We start from the raw sequence: 18,636 nt of genomic DNA, 5'->3' as shown, positions 1-18,636 counted from the left end.
ATTCAATGGAGGTTGTATTTTTTTTCTAACCATACTAAAAAAGGTAGATAGAAAGTCATAAAGCTTTTTTATTTATCTAATTTTTGCTTTTTAGAGTTGGTAGAGAGTGTTTTTTTGGTTAAAAATGGATTTATTGATATTCCTATGGTGTTTTTAAGTGTTTTCAAGTGAAAAAATAAAGTGAAAAGTGTTTTTTTGGTTAAAAATGGATTTATTGATATTTCTATGGTGTTTTTAAGTGTTTTCAAGTGAAAAAATAAATTGAACAGTGAGTTTTGGTGTTTCATAACCTAGAAAGAATGATGTAGTTGGGTTTGTAAACACAGGCAATTTTAAGAATTTGGATAATGATTTGACATTAATAGATAGAGATTTAGCTTAAAGAGACTATATGAATTTGCCTAAGAGATGCTTTTATAGACTAGTAGGATAGATTTAGATCTAAAAAAAGATCTAAAATGACTAGCATAATTGGTATGACTAGTAGTTGTGTGCAATCCTTTCAAATGATGCATATAAAAAATAGTCCTCCTAACAAGGACACTGTACAACTGGACTTAGTATCTTAATATTTTTTTCTTCGAGAGTGTTTTACATTCTATTTTGTTCGTATTAACTTGAAACAAATTGAAGGGTAGGTATCTTATATTTGGTAATGTTATAGTGGTTATTTTTTAAAATATATTTTACTTTAAAATATATTAAAATAATATATTTTTTATTTGTTTAAATTTATTTTTGATATATATATATATCAAAATAATCTAAAAACACTAATAAATAAATAATTTTAAACAAAAAATAAATATTTTTTAAAAAAAACAGTGTTTTTGCCACAAAAACCAGATCACTGTCCAAATAATGTTATTAGGTTGGATCGGTACGATATAAATGTATCTAGTAATTTCATTTTGAAGTATGGTTGTACAAGTTTGGTTACCGGTATCATCCGCCGTTCGGCAGTGATGACAACACCGTTTCATGCTTTACTGTATGTTTCAGTTGAGGCCAATAAAACATTCCCTTGATTCTTCGAAAAGGGTTTTGAATTCCGACCTGACCGACCACCCACAGCGGAAGCATGAACCGCCGACGACAATTTTCTCTTCAAATCTGCATTGCTTCCGATGTAAACTCGCTCTTTATACCTCAGTACACCATCCTGGCAAGTCTACAAAGGAAATGAGCCTTCAGAAATTATCTCGTGACCCCTCCTATTCCTTATCCACATGCATCAGCTTTCGATATGAATACTTTATTGAAGCCAGCACAAGATGCCTCACACATAGTTTACTTTATAGGTTAGTTTGTAACTATTTCTTGTATGTAATTGAATTTAATTATAGAGTTTAATTTGAATTTAATTAATAAATAAATTAAATTTATATGTTTGAAAGAGACAAAGTTGAATTCATTTTGTTTTATATATTACCATTATTACATTCACCTTATTTTCCCAAATGTCTCATAAAAAAACAGATAAGTAGATATGTATTTTAGTGTAGTAAATAAGAAGGGTTAACTTCTGATTTACTCTTGTATTATTTTTAAGAATTTAATTTTATTTAAAATTTAAATGATTCCGAACATGAGGTTGCATGCAAACATCTGAATTGAATTTAATTGAGATGTTTTTAGATGTGCTGTTAATGAATGAAAAGTTTTCTATGTTTCATCATCCAATGGAAGGTATTAGAGGTGAGCAAAAAAATCAAAAAATCAATTAAACCGAGAAAACTGGAAAAAAATAACAAAAAAACCGAACCGTAAAAAAAACCGATTAAACCAATTATAATTAAAAATAAAAAACCAACCTGTTCGGTTTGGTTTTATAAGTCTAAAACCAAAAAAACCAAACTGAACCCAAACCGGAAAAAAAAAACCAAACCAAACCGGAAAAAACTGAACCAAACCAAGAAAAACTGAGCCAAACTAGAAAACTGGTTTGAACTGTTTTTTATTCTAAAATAACCAAAACCAGTCAGTTTGAACCGGTTTTGATTTTTTTAAAATCTGTTTAGTTATTTTTTTTTATAAAAATCAAACCAAACAAAAAATAATCACCTCTAATTTTTCAATGATTTAGTAAGTGACCTTAATATTCCATAGCCACGAATGAACTTCCTCTAATAGCCATTCAATCTCAACTCCTTGATTGACTTCCTAAATAAACTAAGATGACCATAAATAATATACCCTAAATAGTTAACCTGTTCTTGAGCATTTAGATTGCTTAGCATACAATCGATTTCTTCTCAAAATATTCAGTATAATCTAGAGATGTCAAATATCGGTTTTTCATTGTAAAACAATTATAAACTAAGATGACTTGAAATGTTGTTTGAGCATTTGAAAATACAAGAAGCATTAGTCTAAATCCATACATAGTCACCTTAAAAGGTTCTGAATTAGCTTCGCTCATTCATATTTATATCCAGCTCTAATATCGATCTTAAAAAAGAAATGTGATCAACTAAGCTCATCTAGCAAATCATCCATTAACGGAATTAGTAACTTAATATCATTTAACTATCAATCAACGCTCCAAGCATCATCTTTCTTTTTAACAAGCAACATATGAAAGGCAAAAGGACTTTTGTTTGGTTGGATAATACTATTCGTAAACAATTTGGAGGGTGTTTAGGAATATGATAATGATTTTTTTTCAAAATAATGAATGGAATTAGAAACTTAATGTTATTTAACTATCTAAAATCAACACAAAGCCTCCAAGCATCATTTTTCTTTTTAACGAGCAACATATGAGAGGCAAAAGGATTTTTATTTGGTTGGATAATACCATTAGTAAACAATTTAGAGGGTGTTTAGAAATATGATAGCGGTTTCTTTTAAAAGTATTTTTTGCTTTAAAATACATCAAAATAATGTTTTTTTATTTTTTTAAAATCATTTTTGATATCAATACATCAATACAATTCAAAATCATTAAAAAAAATAATTAATTTTAAGCAGAAACAAATTCAAATATTTGAGAAACACGAAAAACAGTTTATAGTATTGGCAACTCAAGAGAAACCATTGCCTACTTTAATCTGATGTAGTTTTCTGTTGTTTGTAATTTATTCCAAGATAAAACTTAGTTTAAACAAATGTCCTACTTTCATTAGACTTTTATGGTCAGTGTATATATATTATGTAATCGTTTAATAATTCAATAGTGAAAATTCATTCATGGAAAACACATTAGTTCAAATCTTTTTATGGTATCAGAGCCAAAAACCTCTCAAAAGATAACAATTCTAAGTTCAAGCATGTCTTCCCTTTTAGATCAAAGCTAAAATCTCAGCCCTAACACACAATCTTTTTCTAATTCTGATAAGCCTCTTATTACTCTGAATTTCACTGCTGAAATTAATGAAAAACTAACTCCATCTACCTTTCCTCAATGGCAAGCTCAATTTGAAGCCTTACTTATTGACTATGATTTACTTGATTATGTCAATGGCGGCATTCCATGTTCCTTAATTGATGATAATCGCACTACCAACCTCAATAAAACACATTGGGTTAGACAAAACAAACTCATTCTCAATGTCATCCTAGCCTCTACATCACTCACAATCACTTCTCTTATAGCCGCTGCAAAAACATCTCATCAAGCCTGACAGAAACTCTATGCCTTATATGCTAGTCATTCCAAAACTAGGGCCATGCAACTTAAGGAGGAATTTACATTAATTCAGCGTGGCAATATATAGATCAATTACTGACTACTTGCATGATGTGAAGACATTGGCAAATGAAATTGCCATTATCGACCATCCACTTTCGGATGATGATCTTATGCTCAACATCTTACATGGATTAGGGGTCGATTTTAAGGAGATTGTTGCCTCTATTCATGCTCGAGAACTCCTTAACTTTTGAGGAATTGCATGATCTCTTGATAGGTCATGAAACCTATCTACATTGCTTGGAAGCTGCAACACAACAGCTCGTGGTCTCTGGTCTCTGCAAATTACACCAATCGAACGAAACAGGATTCAAATAACAATTACTCTACAAGACACTTTAATAAACAAAATGGGCAGCCCTGCTCTCAAATTAATTCTCAGCAAGACAATTGTTGGGCCTCATATGGATTAGGTTGGTCCAACAGATTCAATCGTCGCTATCAACCTTGATGTCAAATCTGTGATCAGCTAGGACATATCGCAAAGACTTTTTCTCAATTCAATTCTAATACTGCAAAAGTTCAGACATTCAATGCTATAGAAAAACCCTGGCTTATTGATTCAAATGCTTTGTATAACATTTCAAGTGATCTTGTAAATCTGTCTACACGCTCATATGGTGTCACTGATAAAATAAGGTTCGGGTTTGAAAATTTTTCATACTGGTTCTTTATCCTATTATTTTTTAATATATTATTAAAATTATTCTTTAACACACCTTCTTAAATAAAAAAATTTTGAACTTGAAACTTATACAGACTCAAACAATATTGTGCTTAATTTTTATCATATAAATAAAAGTAATGAAATTCAAACTAATGACCTCTTAGTCATCAAAACTCTATAATATTATATCAAAGAACCAATTATACCCAATAACTTAAGTTATTAGATGAGATCTCAAAATATAATTTATATTATTATCTAACATGTGATTTCAACTGGGATCTTAAACTCTACCTTGTCCGCCAACCTCTCAATCTCATCCTTCTAAGACTATATGGTCTTGCATTCACAGGTTTGGCATCTAATAGCAATTGAATTCCATGATCATGTTTCCTAGCCGGAGGCAGCTGAGTATGTTTAGCAAACACATCAATTTATTCAGCTAACAAAGCACAAATCTCATGATGATGATGATAGGCTTTGATAACAGACTCCTCATGGCTTGTGATTAAGAAAATTTGAGCTAAAAATATACAAATCTTGTCTGCAAGGTTCTTGGAAACCTTATCTACTGACATCATTAGTAATTTCACCTTATCAGAAATGCCCTTCAACTCAATCATTCTTCCTTCTTTCTTAAAAGAAAGATTCATCTTAACAAAATCAAACAATATCACCCCCACCTCCATACCAGAATCAACTAAGTCACCCATCTCCATTTCCCTCATCCCGAGCTTTCATTGCATTCATCTCCCATACCCGAAACAAACTCTCTTTCTAGCCACGGAAAAAATACTCTTCCTGCCATTTAGCTTATCATAGTTAAATGCAAAATGCAACCGTCTGCTTCTTATGCTTTAATCGTCATCATGATTGCTTCAAAATGCAACTGTCTGCTTCTTCAATTCCTCCATAGATTCTTGCAGAGATCATAATCTTTCAAATGGAAATCCAAAATGTTTGGTTGTCTCCTTGAAGACAAAAGTTGTACATTGAAAGCCTACCTTATCATAGTTGAAGGTCATAAAACAAAGACCTTTTTTTTTTTTAATGAGAGAGAGATAAAGATTTAAAAAAATTCCCATGTTCCAAATAAAATAAAATAAAACATAGTAAAGATTAAAAAAAAATGTATAATAGAAGTTCCACAATGACAACTGTATGCGGAGAAGAAAATGGAAACCCTTCCCTTAACAAAATGGAAATTTCACAAACCAGTCATTTAATTCAGTTTCTTGTACAAAGTGCCGGACTGAGTCATGTAACTAATATAAACAAGCTGCTTCAAAATGAACAATGGATAGTAGGGAAATGTTGTAAAGAAAACAAGAAAAGGAGGTATACACATTCTAATATATTCAATATTTTGAAGAGATTCAATAGCTTGTCATAAAATGCTATCCATGTGGTGCCCACCTTTAAGAGTTTTGCAGCAGTTGCACGGAAGCAATATTATTATATATGAAGTCTCCTGGTGTATTTCTTTTTATGGGTTTTTTACTTTAGATAGTGTAAGTTTAATATCGTAGGGGTGAGGTATTTGTGAGAGAAAATACCAATTATTGCTATAACTATCAATCAGTAGATCAGACAGGAAAGGTTCCTGTCATCTGAATGTGGTCAAGGGTTCTCCTGAGGCCATGTTTCAGCACTGCCTGGTTACCTATCATGAAACCTTCTCCATAATCTGGCGATGTATCTGACTCGATCTGGTGCTTGAAAAACTCACCAAGCTTCTTCTCAAAGTCAGATCGCGGCCCTTTCTTTGATGACGTGGAAGAAGATGGTGGTGAGGATGACGACGACGACGAAGCACCTTCACCTCCCGAACTAGAATATATCTCAGAATCTAGCCACATATGAGCCAGGACCTGGCATATGCCTTCTTCGACCTCTGGACGTAGGTTGGGATAACCTGTCAAAAACAACATTTGTACTTCTTACCTGACCATATGAAAGTAAATAACCGAAAACGAAGGAAATACTGGACAAGATCATGATGTATGTCATAGGATGGGCAAACCTTTAAGTCGAAGCCAGGCATGCATCATCTCATGAGCCAAAATTGAACCCGTCAACAACCTGCATGTATGGAATGTAAAGGATGCATACTTGAAAATTCTCAAATATCATGAATGATGATGAATTTGATGAGTGATCAACACAAATAGATGATAATACCTGGGAAGGCCATACAGAATGAGAATTGCAGCTACTTCACACCTACGGCTTAGCCTAGAAAGTTCTATTCTTATGTCTATGAAACGGTTTCCTGCCCCATTCCTTGGCCACCTCCAAACCTGGTAATTGGGGTCAAATAAATATACAATTTCAATCTATAAACAGACACCTTTAAGAAACCAAACACTAGCTTATGTATGACTTGTGACGAGAAATTACAGTGGGAACAGTTTGTTCTTCCGACAAGCAGAGTCCTCTGGTTTCAGGTAAGTGATGATGACCCTGACCATGAAAATGTAAAAATTGAAAATAAAACCATAAAAAAATATAACAAAACAAAAGGCTTACTTATTGATGGTCTCGATGCATCAGCCTTACATTCTTTTCTCCTTCCATAGCCTCATTCAGGGCTGGTCTCTCAACCAAAAGTAAGGGAATTTCCTGCTCGACCTTCATATTTAAACCTTCATAAAATTTTCGAATTTCAAAGTAAAGAGGTTGGCATTCATGAGTATCCATTATTGCAGAGTCTAGACACTCTAGACATAGCTTCCGGCCATCATCAAGCGATATATATCTAGTGTCCCTAGGCTGCATGGCATGGGAAAAAAATATTATTATAAAATTCAAACTATTTTTCAGAAAACTACAATTTACATTTTCTTTCTAAGCTTCTTTATCCCCCTCCCTTCACTTTGGTTTTGGACAGCAGAAAGGTTGATTCAAATTCTTTCAACTGACCTCCATTCTCTCACAACTACAGCAACGAGGAGTCCTATCACGCTGATGTGAGGGACAGTATTTTTGTAGCAAGAAAGGATGAGCCCTAAACTCAATGAGCCCGGCTGAATTTGTAGGAATCTGTACAAAAGGGAATGGGAAGAAAGATTTTATGGTCACCATGAATCAAGGAAATATGATGGAATAGTAGTTAATTAACTCTTTTTTTTTTGGCTGATTGTAGATCTATGATTAAAAGTAGAGAAAAAATCATATTGTAAATCCCATTATCCCAGAAATGTTTGAATAAAAAAATATGCTGTAGCCAGCTACTTTAGCAGACAGCAAAATGTATCACAATGCCACATGGCAAATCCAAGGTTAAATGACACTACCCACAAGGTTGGTCAGTGACACAACATGCCAAGGCCACTGTCAGCCTATGAGCTTTATAACCTAACACAAAATGCGTTCATAAATAATACGACAGGCAAATTGAGTTTTAATGGCAGCTGGAGAATACTAAACCACAAAATTACTAGGATATTACTATCAATGTTCATTACCTGGGAAAAGAAATGTGTGCATCTAGCACACCAACCCAGATTATTGAAGTCGAGATGATTTTTGTTCCATCTCAAAATAAGCAAAACAATAAGGCATAAATTGACCCCTTAAAATTTGTTCACTTGTTCTTTATACATTACAGACCCAAATTCAACCGTACCTCTATTCTTTTTTTCAACAAAAATATCTGGTATCAGGCTATTTCTTCACTAGATGAGGTGCACAAATAATAGGTGATTACTCAGTTTGAAAACGTACGTAGCAAAAGAAAGAATATCAGAGATAATTCCAGTGACTCTCTAATCATCATTTATTTATTTTGGATATACTACTAGCACATCCAATAGTTGAGCGAAAGGATTGCTGAATTTAGCAGCATCAGCTCAATTTTGACAAAAAGGGCACCCTTCAACAACTTTACCAACAAAAGCTGATTCTTCTTTGGCAAACAAGATGGGTGCAATGAGAGTTTATGAAGTTAGTCCGGTTAGATTGCAACCGTAATCTGGTTTGCAATGGCTTAGCTTCATTGTTCATCTACTCAACAAAGCCCTCATCCAATCAAATGTATTCAAGCACAATACTAAACCAGCAGAAGGTATTGTCGTGTTTCTGTCATATAAAAACTTACAAATTTGTTGCAGACATCGCATCTTGGATGATCCTTCTTTCTATAACAAGATTCATGATACCGACGATTCCCAGACACTGAAAACTATTACAAGAATGAATTTGAGGGTTAGTAAACATACACCAATCTCTTGATACTCAACCAAAATAAAAGACATTAGTTAAGAACTCATGATCACTGCCATCAATTCCAGACAAAACTATCAATTCACTAGAATAAGATTCAGATTTAAACCTCATAATCAGTAATTGGCAGATTGCAAGCATTGCAACAAAAACAATCAGGATGCCAAACACCGCCCATGCAACTCAAAAACTGTCCATGCCCAATCTCAGTGTTGCACCCAGCACAGATCCTATGAGCAATAAATTTTCAACAATCAGATCAGATTTTCCATGTGGTGTCTCTGAACTGTGATATGCAGAAACAATTTTAAAGAACAGGCAAGAGACATCGTATCTGAAAGATATCAACATGCAATTCCATGTTCCAAGAATATAAAGCACCCCCAATGTTTTCTTAACTAATTTCATTTTGTCTCTTTGATAGAAAGATGCAAGCTCAAATGTCTGGCTAACATAATAGAGACAACATAATATTCTACAAGTTGATCCTGTAAATTAATGGTGTGTTTCATCTCATGTCACTGCACTTCGGTTACCATGACAACAAAACAATCACTTTACTGAAAGGATCTTTTAAGAGAAGGAATAAATATTTATCCTTTTGAAATCTGATTGGAATGCATGTTACATTATTTGAATGCAGACAAATGGCTGTTCCACACAACCACAGTTACCTGTAACCAGATGAAAATGGATAAGGTGGAACTAGATTTCCACCGTCATATCGAGCTCGAGGAGGAGACTCCAAACTTAAACTTTCTTGAATTGTTTTGGCAAGTTGCTCATCTTCTTCCAATTGAGCTGTCACATCCTCCTCTGGCTGGTGGGGCTTGTAATATTCCTCTGACTGTTCAGACTCATTATCTTCCTCTGGTTGAAATAAAGTTTTTTACTTGATAATTAAAGAATGAACTGGATAACAGCATGGGTGCATAACTGACACAATCTATCATCAGTATATACATAAGAAAGGATCAATATTTCTGTCTTCGCTGACTATGAATTTTATGAATGAAACCAGTCACGGTTATTTAAGATGACAAGGACTATATTATCATTTTTATGAAACCTTTAAAGTGATTTGTTGTCTGCGATGAAATCTTTTTATTTGTGTAAACTGTAGGCGTAATTGACCAAAACATCATCATATGAATAGTTATCAAATTCAGCTTATATTGCCTTGTATAGAAATAAAATATGGTATGCAAAAGAACCTAATTAAACTATAACCATTTTGTTTCTCTTCATTTTGGTACTTCTATCTGATATTGTTGAAGATTCTGAAGTAAATAAAACAGATTTGAAGCTGATTTGTAGGGAGTAAAAATAGAAAGTCAGATATCTTTTCCTATAAATCAGAACCTAGCAATAATACCTATTTATGTGTAGTTAATAGCTGTCCTAATATAGATATGTAGATGTTGTATATATTTAAGAATTCACTATAAATAAAGTGAGAAGTCAGAATTTAAAAACTCTCCATATGGTATCAAAGCCTAAACCAAGCCTATAATTTTTTTAGCCTATCTCTCTATATCAGAGTCTAAATCTGGGATTCCTCCTCTCCCATTTCCATCTGTCCTGACAATTCTAGTCACTTGCTCTAGCAGACCTGTCTAGATCTGAAAAAACATGTCTGAAAACACTACAAAAGAAACCCAAATATCAGGGGAATTTCAAAGTTTACAGTCATCCTATAGAGTGAATGGAAGAAACTATCTAAAGTGGTCACAGATAGTAAAACCTTTCTCAAAGGAAAGGGAAAGATTAATCATTTGATGGACAATCCTCCTAGTCCAGAAGACCCAAAGTTTACACTCTGGGATGAAGAAGACTCCATGATTATGTCATGGCTATGGAACTCTATTATGCCAGAAGTTTGTGGGCCTTATATGTTTCTGGTTACAGCAAAAGACATATGGGATGCAGTGCGACAGACCTACTCTAAAGTGAAGGATGTTGCGTTAATCTATGAAATTAAAACGAAGCTTTCAATGACCAAACAAGGTAATATGATGATTATTGAATATTACAATACTATGAAAAGTTTCTGGTTGGAATTGAACTATTATCAGGATTTTAAGATGCAGTGTAGTGATGATGCTGTGATTTTAAAGGATTATGTAGAAAGAGAAAGGATCTTTGAATTTCTTACAGGACTCAACATAAAATTTGATCAAATGCGAGTCCAAATACTTGGAAAGGAATCTCTGCCCTCACTCAATAAGGTATTTTCAGTAATAAGGGCTGAAGAAGGAAGGAGAACTGTGATGCTTGAGGTCCCAAATACTGAAGGTTCTGCTATGATGATAACTAATAGTAGAAACCTAAGTGATGCTAGCAGAAACCTAAGTGATGCCATGAATGGTGCAGAAGTGGTGAAGACTGAAGGGAGAAAATTCTTTAATAATGATCTGTTTTGTAACTATTGCAAGAAAACAGGTCATGCAAAGAAGACCTGCTAGAAACTCCATGGAAAACCACTAAGAATAGGGCGTAATGGAGGATACAAATGGAACCATTCAAGAGGACATGCATACTTAACAAATTCAAAAGAGGCAGCACATGAGTCCAGCACCCTAGAGGTGAGAGGATTCAACAAAGAGGAGATTGAACGCCCAAGAACCTTACTCAACACAATGGAGAAACCATCTGGATCATGCTCTCTTGCTCAAAATGGTAAAATTCCAATTTCTCATGTCTTTAGTGCCTCAAACAAGAACCAATCCAGCATCTGGGTCATTGACTCAGGTGCAACAGACCATATGACTTATTCGCAGGTGCCTTCACATCATATCAACCATGTCCTAACAGTAAGAAAATCACAGTTGCTGATGGATCTCTAACCACAGTTGCAGGCCAGGGAACAATCCCTCTTAATCCTGTATTTACTCTTAAAAGAGTATTGCATGTTCCTAATCTTACTGCAAATTGGTTGTCTATCCGAAAACTAATTAAAGACATAAATTGTAGTGTAACTTTCTTCCTTGATCACTGCATATTTTAGGACCTAGCTACGGGGAGGACGATTAGGCAAGCTAGAGTCAAGGATGTGGCAATACATGCTTGGTGTGCAAGGCAGCAGTAGTAACTCCCCTTCTCTATCATTCATTTCAGTTAATTCTAATAAAACTGATGTTTGGAATCATCATCGTCGTTTAGGACATCTATCATTTAAGACTCTTAGGAACATGTTTCCATCTTTATTTAAAAATCTTGATGTTGAACAATTTCATTGTGAAATCTGTGAATTTGCAAAGCACCATAGAGTGCCTTTTCCTACAAGTGATTCAAGATCTGTGTCTCCATTTAAAATAATTCACTCGGATATATGGGGTCCATATAACATTCCTAATATTTCAGGAGCAAAAGGTTTTGTAACATTTATTGATGATTGCACCCGAATGACTTGGGTTTACCTTCTTAAAAGAAAATCTGATGTGAGTCATATCCTTCCAAACTTTACAAATATGATAAGGAATCAATTTGGGGTTAGCATTAAGGGTTTTAGAACTGAAAATGCTAGGGACTACTTTAATCAGATTTTATCACCATACTTTGAAAAAGAAGGGATTATTCATCAATCTTGTGTTAATACTCCCCAACAAAATGGGTTGGCAGAAAGAAAAAATAGACATCTCCTTGAGACTACTCGAGCTCTAACTTTTCCAACATCAAGTTCCAAAAAATTATTGGGGAGAAGCAGTTTTAACCTCTACGTATTTGATAAATCGAATACCTTCAAGAGTTAGTAGTTTCAAAAGTCCTTTAAACTATCAGAATTCTTTCTAAAGAATAATTTTTATTCTAAAATTCCTCAAAGGATCTTTGGGTGTGTCACCTATGTTCACATTCATAAACATCAATGAGGCAAACTTGATGCTAGAGCTCTTAAGTGTGTTTTCATAGGATATTCCATAACACAAAAAGTTTACAAATGTTATCATCCATCTTCAAATAGATTTCTTGTGTCAAAGGATGTAAGTTTTAATGAAAATCAGTCTTTCTTCAACAAATCTTCTCTTCAGGGTGAGGAAAACAACATAGAAGATAAGACTAACAATGACTAACATTTTTTCATTCCAAATCCCATCTAGGCAGCAATCATCTCCCATTTCACCATCCTGTGAGTCTCCAAATATTACTTTGCAGGGAGAAACTACTGCTGACAGACCTATTCAGGTATATTAAAGAAGGATACAGCCTGATTTGACTCTCTTGCAAGCCCAAGAATCCGAACCAGAGCAAGGTAATGAACTTTCTCATTCATCTCTACCTATTCCTGACCTTGATCAGCCAATTGCTATTAGACAAGGAAGAAGAGAATGCACTAAGAATCCCTTATATCCTATAGCTAATTTATGTCATTTCAAAAGTTCTCACCATCACACAAAGCCTCTCTAAAAAATAAACACCATACCTATCCCAAAAACCTTAAATGAGGCTCTAAGAAATAAGAATTGGAAAACTGCCATGAGAGGAGATGAATGCACTAGAGAGGAATCAAACATGGGAAATAGTTGAGTTACCAAAAGAGAAGAAAACAGTAGGGTGTAAGTGGGTTTATGCCCTGAAATATAAAGCTCATGGCAGCCTAGAAAGGTATAAAGTCAGGCTAGTTGCAAAAGGATTTACACAAACATTTGGGATAGACTATCAAGAGACATTTGCTCCAGTTGCCAAGATGAATACCATTCGAATTCTGTTTTCTTTATCTGCTAATCTTGGATGGTGTATGCAGCAATATGATGTTAAGAATGCCTTCTTACATGGAGAGTTGGAAGAAGAAGTTTATATGGATCCACCACCAGGATTCAGTCACTCCCTTCTTCCCAACCAGGTCTGCAGACTAAAGAAGGCACTTTATGGCTTAAAATAGTCTCCTAGAGCCTGGTTTTAAAGGTTCACCAAAGCCATGGTTTTTATGGGATATCAACAAAGCCAAGGAGATCATACTTTGTTTATCAAACACTCCATTTCAGGGGGAGTTACTATTCTGATTGATTATGTTGATGACATTATAATAACAGGTGATGACTTTGTGGAAAGAGATAAGTTGAGAAAGTGACTTTCAGCAGAATTTGAAATCAAGGAATTGGGGAAGTTGAAATACTTTATTGGCATAGAAGTGGCGCATTCAGAAAAGGGAATTTTTGTCTCTCAACAGAAGTATATTCTTGACCTTCTAAAGGAAACAGGAATGGTTGATTGCAGACCATGTGAAACACCTATTGATCTAAAGCACAGACTTGAGAATGATGAGGAAGGAGCCACAACTGACAAGGGTCAATACCAAAGGTTAGTTGGTAAGTTGATCTATTTAGCTCACTCGTCCAGACATTGCTTATGTCGTGAGTGTGGTGAGTCAATTTATGCACAACCCGAAAGATTCACATCTCCAGGCAGTGTATAGACTCCTCAGATACTTGAAGTCTACTCCTGGAAAAGGAATTTTGTATAAAAATCATGGGAATTTGAACCTTGAATGCTATAGAGATGCAGATTATGCTGGTGCATTAACAGATAGAAGATCAACATCAGGATATTGTACTCTACTGGGAGGAAATCTTGTGACATGGAGAAGCAAAAAACAGAGTATTGTGTCAAGATCAAGTGCAGAAGCAGAATTCAGATCAATGGCCCTTGGAATTTGTGAGTTACTATGGATGAAGATTATCCTAGAAGATTTTAAGAATCAAGAGGGATGAACCAATGAAGTTGTACTGTGATAATAAGTCTGCCATTACAATAGCACACAATCCAGTACAACATGATAGAACTAAACATGTGGAGGTAGACAGACATTTCATCAAAGAAAAGTTAGAGAGTGGATTGATATGCACTCCTTATGTGCCTACCGGGGAACAACTTGCTGATATACTTACTAAAGGTGTTCAGAATCCTGTGTTCAAAAACACCTTGGACAAGCTGGGAATGACAGTTCTCTTCCATCCAGCTTGAGGGGGAGTGTTGAAGATTTTGAAGTAATTAAGGCAGATTTGAAGCTGATTTGTAGGGAGTAAAAACAGAAAGTCAGATATCTTTTCCTATAAATCAGAACCTAGCAATAATACCTATTTATGTGTAGTTAATAGTTGTCCTAATATAGATATGTAGATGCTGTATATATTCAAGAATTCATTATGAAATAAAGTGAGAAGTCAGAATTTAACAACTCTCCGTAGATATCTTGTACAAAGCTCTGCTTGAAACATTGGGTCAGCAGTCATGTTGCACAGTCAATATAAGTTTTCAAAAAAAAATGGGAGTAACAACCTAATCAATTCTAACAGCTTTGCAACTCACCAATTACTTTTTTTCCTTTTTGATCTTCTTCGGAAAGGGAAAGTGCAATAGCATATTCGATTTCTTCATTGTCAAAATTCAATAAATCATCCTGCCCTCGAGTTGTCCATGACAAACAGTTAGCTCAGGAAAAAAAATTAGAACAAACTTTTAAGAGAAAAGTGCCAGTATATAGTTTTGCAAGAAGATTACAACATCCCATCTTTTCACACAACATTTATACAACCAACCAGCTCCAGCCAGAAAGACTAGGCTAGCATCATACCATGGACAAGCATGAGCAAAGGAGAACAATTATAAAAGTATAAAGACTGTGATTACCACTGATCGGCGAGGCTCATCCCAATACCTATCTTCTCCATGTCTCCCAGGATAGTGCCCTCTACTGCTAGAACCTTCGAGAACATTGGTCCACCAATCCATAGTGCAATAGGTTTCTCGGTAGCAGGCTGGTGAATTTTGGTCTTTTGAATAATTCATGGGCGCCACAAAGAATTTGGGATAAGAAAGGAAATGAGGTAAGTATTTAAATCATTACTTACGACAAACTCATTCATTATTCAATATACAATTATTACAAGTTCTTAGAACAATTGGTTGAAAATGAATATATCAATCAAAGAGATGAATGAATGAATATTATTTAACAGGGTAAATAAAGGGCTTGTAATGAGCAGGCGTCTGAAATGGTAGTAGCAACTTGGAGCATACTTCACAGATGCCTTTGAATTTCAAAATTCAGAGGCAGCAATTCAACCGAGCATGGCAGGCATCAAGCTAAAAAGGAACTATAATTAAGCTCACCAAATGATTAAAAAGATATCAATTAGATCAAGGAAACGAAAAGGACCTCCATCCAATCATGAGAAATGGGAATTCATGACAATAAATAGGTAATGCAGTATCACTCTCCATGATTACAAATTTTAGCCAAATTCATATATGATGTAATCATTCGTCCCTCATATCTCACCCCAACGCGCCCAGCATCAATACTATCAACAGAAAAAAGAAATTTCAATTCTTCATGGATAAAGATCTCCAACCTCATCTTGCAATCATACAGAGATTACATGGCACAGCTGTCTATGCTATGTTAAAACAGTAAAACATAAGTTTCAGACAGAACTTCACCTGAAACAGATTAAGAATCTGGAGAAACAATAGAATCTGATGAATCCAAGATCAGTTACAGAAACCAATTCCCATGAATACAGAATCATCGAAAAAGGAATCACATGACACTAAAAGCCATACTTTCCATCATCTCTTCAACAGCAACCAATCCTGCAAAAACAAAAAACACGTCAGACTTTTCACTTTGACAAAACAAAAGTAGTTTTGCAATAGTGAAGATAATAACATTTCACAGAAAGAGCGAAAATAGAAAGAGAGAGACCCAAAAAAAGAAAAGTACTTGAATTGAATCCTACTCAAATCCAGGCTGAAGGGGGAGCAAAAAATGCCAATAGAGTGAGCTTTTTCGGAATTTTTGATCATATACTATAGTTATATGCTGTCTAACCTTCCTTGAAACTCGCAATTTTTATATGCGCTGAGAGAGAGAGAGAGAGAGACGGGAAATCAAATCAAAGGGCCGGGTGGGGTGGTGTAGTCCGTAGAATTATTAACGACAACATTTAAAAAAAAACGACAACATTTTCTACTTTTGCAAGTGGGTCCTATAGCCATTTTCCACCACAATTCACAAAATGTCAAAGAACCCATATATCTTTCTTGTTGAAAAATTGACATGGGACAAGAGAGAGAAACAGAGACAGAGAGAAGGAAGGTGGTTCTGGTAATTGTTGATCTTCGCTCTGTATGGACTTTGTGAGAACTGTAGAAGAAGTGAATAGGGTGGCGGTGTGTGTACTTTGTATACCAAAATATTTTTGTCAGTGATGAGTCAAGGTCATGGTGGGTGCTCTTAAAATCTCCAATGTAAAATATTAAATTAAAAATTTAAATTAATAAAATAAATTTTTAAATAATATAAATATAATTTTTTAATTATATACATTAAAATGATAAAAAACTATTTTAAAAAATTAATTATATTTTATATTAAATTAATTTTAATATAATTATATAACTAATTTAGATATTTTATATATAATATAATTATGATATTATTAATTATATAAGTAATTTATAAAAGTAATATAAAATTATTGAAGTAATATTAAAGTTAAAAGATATAATTTAAAATTAAACTTAAAATTTATTTATATAAATATTTTTAATTTTCAGTTTTACATGTTACTGTTAAAAATTTAATTTTTTAAAAGTAAATTCAAATTTAAACTTTGAAAAAAAAACCGTCAATATTTTAAATTTTGATTTTCAAATTTTAAAAAAAAATCATGCTTTGAAAAAATGACCGCAACCATTTTAAATTTTAAAATTTCAAATTTTGAAAAAATAACCGCCAACATTTTAAACTTTAAAATTTCAAATTTTTAAAAAATAACTGTCAATATTTTAAGATTTCAAAATTTGAAAAAATAATTCATCTATAAATATTTTCATATACCTTAACATTTTTTCTCATCATTCCATTTTTTTTCTCTCCAATCAAAAATATATTTCATTAAAATTCATCATGAATCATTCTAATTTTAATTTTTATGATTGTTTTGATTTTGATGATGACACTCCTGTGTTCGCTTTTTAAGTTGTTACCGCTGTGGTTGCTGAAGAAGAATCGAATAATCAAGGGCGGAGAACAAGATATCGTGGCTCTATTCTTGGTCACAATATTGTCAATCGTAATAGAAAGGAAGGTGAATTAAGGTTATATAATGATTATTTTGCTGAAAATCCTAAATTCACTGAAACTTAATTTCGAAGAAGATTTAGGATGAGTCGTCGTCTTTTTCTTTGGATCGCAAATGCAGTGGAAGCTCATAATTCATATTTCAAACAAAGGACAGATGCTCTCGGTGTTCTTGATTTATCTTGCCTTCAAAAGATAACTGCAGCTCACAGAATACTTGCATATGGTATTCCTGTAGATCTTACTGATGAATATCTTCAAATTGGAGAAAGTACTGTTATAGAAAGTCTTAGAGCTTTCATCAAAGCAATCATAGAAGTTTTTGGTGATTGGTATATAAGGGCACCAAACGAGGCCGATATTTGTCGATTATTATCAATTAGAGAGCAGCGTGGATTTTCAAGGATGTTAGGGATCATTGACTGTATGCATTGGAAATGGGAGAAATGCCCAATTGCATGGCATGGGATGTATACTGGTCATTGTTGGGAACCAATTATAATTCTAGAGGTGGTGGCTTCACAAGATCTTTGGATATGGCATGCATTTTTTGGAATGCCTAGATCATTAAATAATATTAATGTTCTTGATCGGTCACCTATCTTCGCTGCACTTGCTGAAGGTCGTACTGCTCCTGTCAATTATACAATTAATGGGCATGAATATACAATGGGATACTATTTAGCAGACAAGATTTATCCTAATTGATCAACTTTTGTTAAGACAATCCCAAGGCTATTAGGAGCAAAGAGAAAATATTTTGCAAGTAAGCAAGAGTCTGCAAGAAAGGATGTGGAGTCGGCATTTGAGGTGCTCCAATCTCGTTTTGCAATTGTACGTGGACTTGTTCGATACTGGGATAAAGAAATGCTTGCAAATATTATGAAAGCTTGCATAATAGTGCATAATATGATTATTGAGGATGAAGAAGCAATGAACATTGGATTTGACCATGAACGTGAAGTC

At 34.0% G+C, this 18,636-nt stretch overlaps 2 protein-coding genes across 5 annotated transcripts; one reads left to right on the top strand and one right to left on the bottom strand.

Moving 5' to 3' along the window:
- Positions 1-5,523: 5,523 nt before the first annotated feature.
- LOC133695079 (protein DA1-related 1-like) lies at positions 5,524-16,699 on the bottom strand. 4 transcript variants are annotated; one of them, XM_062116867.1, is made up of 13 exons: positions 16,291-16,697; positions 16,026-16,178; positions 15,213-15,355; positions 14,892-14,982; positions 9,260-9,455; positions 8,695-8,815; positions 8,461-8,544; positions 7,284-7,403; positions 6,921-7,133; positions 6,762-6,824; positions 6,543-6,661; positions 6,385-6,443; positions 5,524-6,276 (listed from the first exon to the last, which is right to left on the bottom strand). In XM_062116867.1, the coding sequence occupies exons 3-13, from the start codon at positions 15,312-15,314 to the stop codon at positions 5,948-5,950; spliced, it is 1,497 nt and encodes a 498-aa protein (XP_061972851.1). In that variant the 5' UTR covers positions 15,315-15,355; positions 16,026-16,178; positions 16,291-16,697; the 3' UTR covers positions 5,524-5,947. The 4 variants fall into 4 exon arrangements, with proteins under 4 accessions (XP_061972851.1, XP_061972850.1, XP_061972852.1 ...); XM_062116866.1 differs by having other exon boundaries at positions 16,309-16,697; XM_062116868.1 differs by having other exon boundaries at positions 16,325-16,697.
- Positions 16,700-17,754: 1,055 nt separating this feature from the next.
- LOC133694430 (uncharacterized) lies at positions 17,755-18,378 on the top strand. Its single transcript, XM_062115930.1, has one exon. It carries the CDS (start codon positions 17,755-17,757, stop codon positions 18,376-18,378), a length of 624 nt encoding a protein of 207 aa, XP_061971914.1.
- Positions 18,379-18,636: the final 258 nt, after the last annotated feature.

The sequence above is a fragment of the Populus nigra genome, chromosome 5, assembly GCF_951802175.1.
Source record: "Populus nigra chromosome 5, ddPopNigr1.1, whole genome shotgun sequence".
In the NCBI taxonomy this organism is placed as follows: Eukaryota; Viridiplantae; Streptophyta; class Magnoliopsida; order Malpighiales; family Salicaceae; genus Populus; species Populus nigra.
Note: the sequence above shows the minus strand (reverse complement) of the source record. Positions and strands in the feature narration are given on the sequence as shown.

Bases quoted from the DNA above. Each gene is read 5' to 3' on its own strand.
- LOC133695079 (XM_062116867.1), bottom strand. From the start codon at position 15,314: ATGGATTGGTGGACCAATGTTCTCGAAGGTTCTAGCAGTAGAGGGCAC. The intron at 7,404-8,460 runs GTAAGTTTTTAT...CCTTTTGTACAG, and splicing joins GCGATGTCTGCAACAAATTT to ATTCCTACAAATTCAGCCGG. The intron at 7,134-7,283 runs GTCAGTTGAAAG...CATGCCATGCAG, and splicing joins GTAGTTGTGAGAGAATGGAG to CCTAGGGACACTAGATATAT.
- LOC133694430 (XM_062115930.1), top strand. From the start codon at position 17,755: ATGAGTCGTCGTCTTTTTCTTTGGATCGCAAATGCAGTGGAAGCTCAT.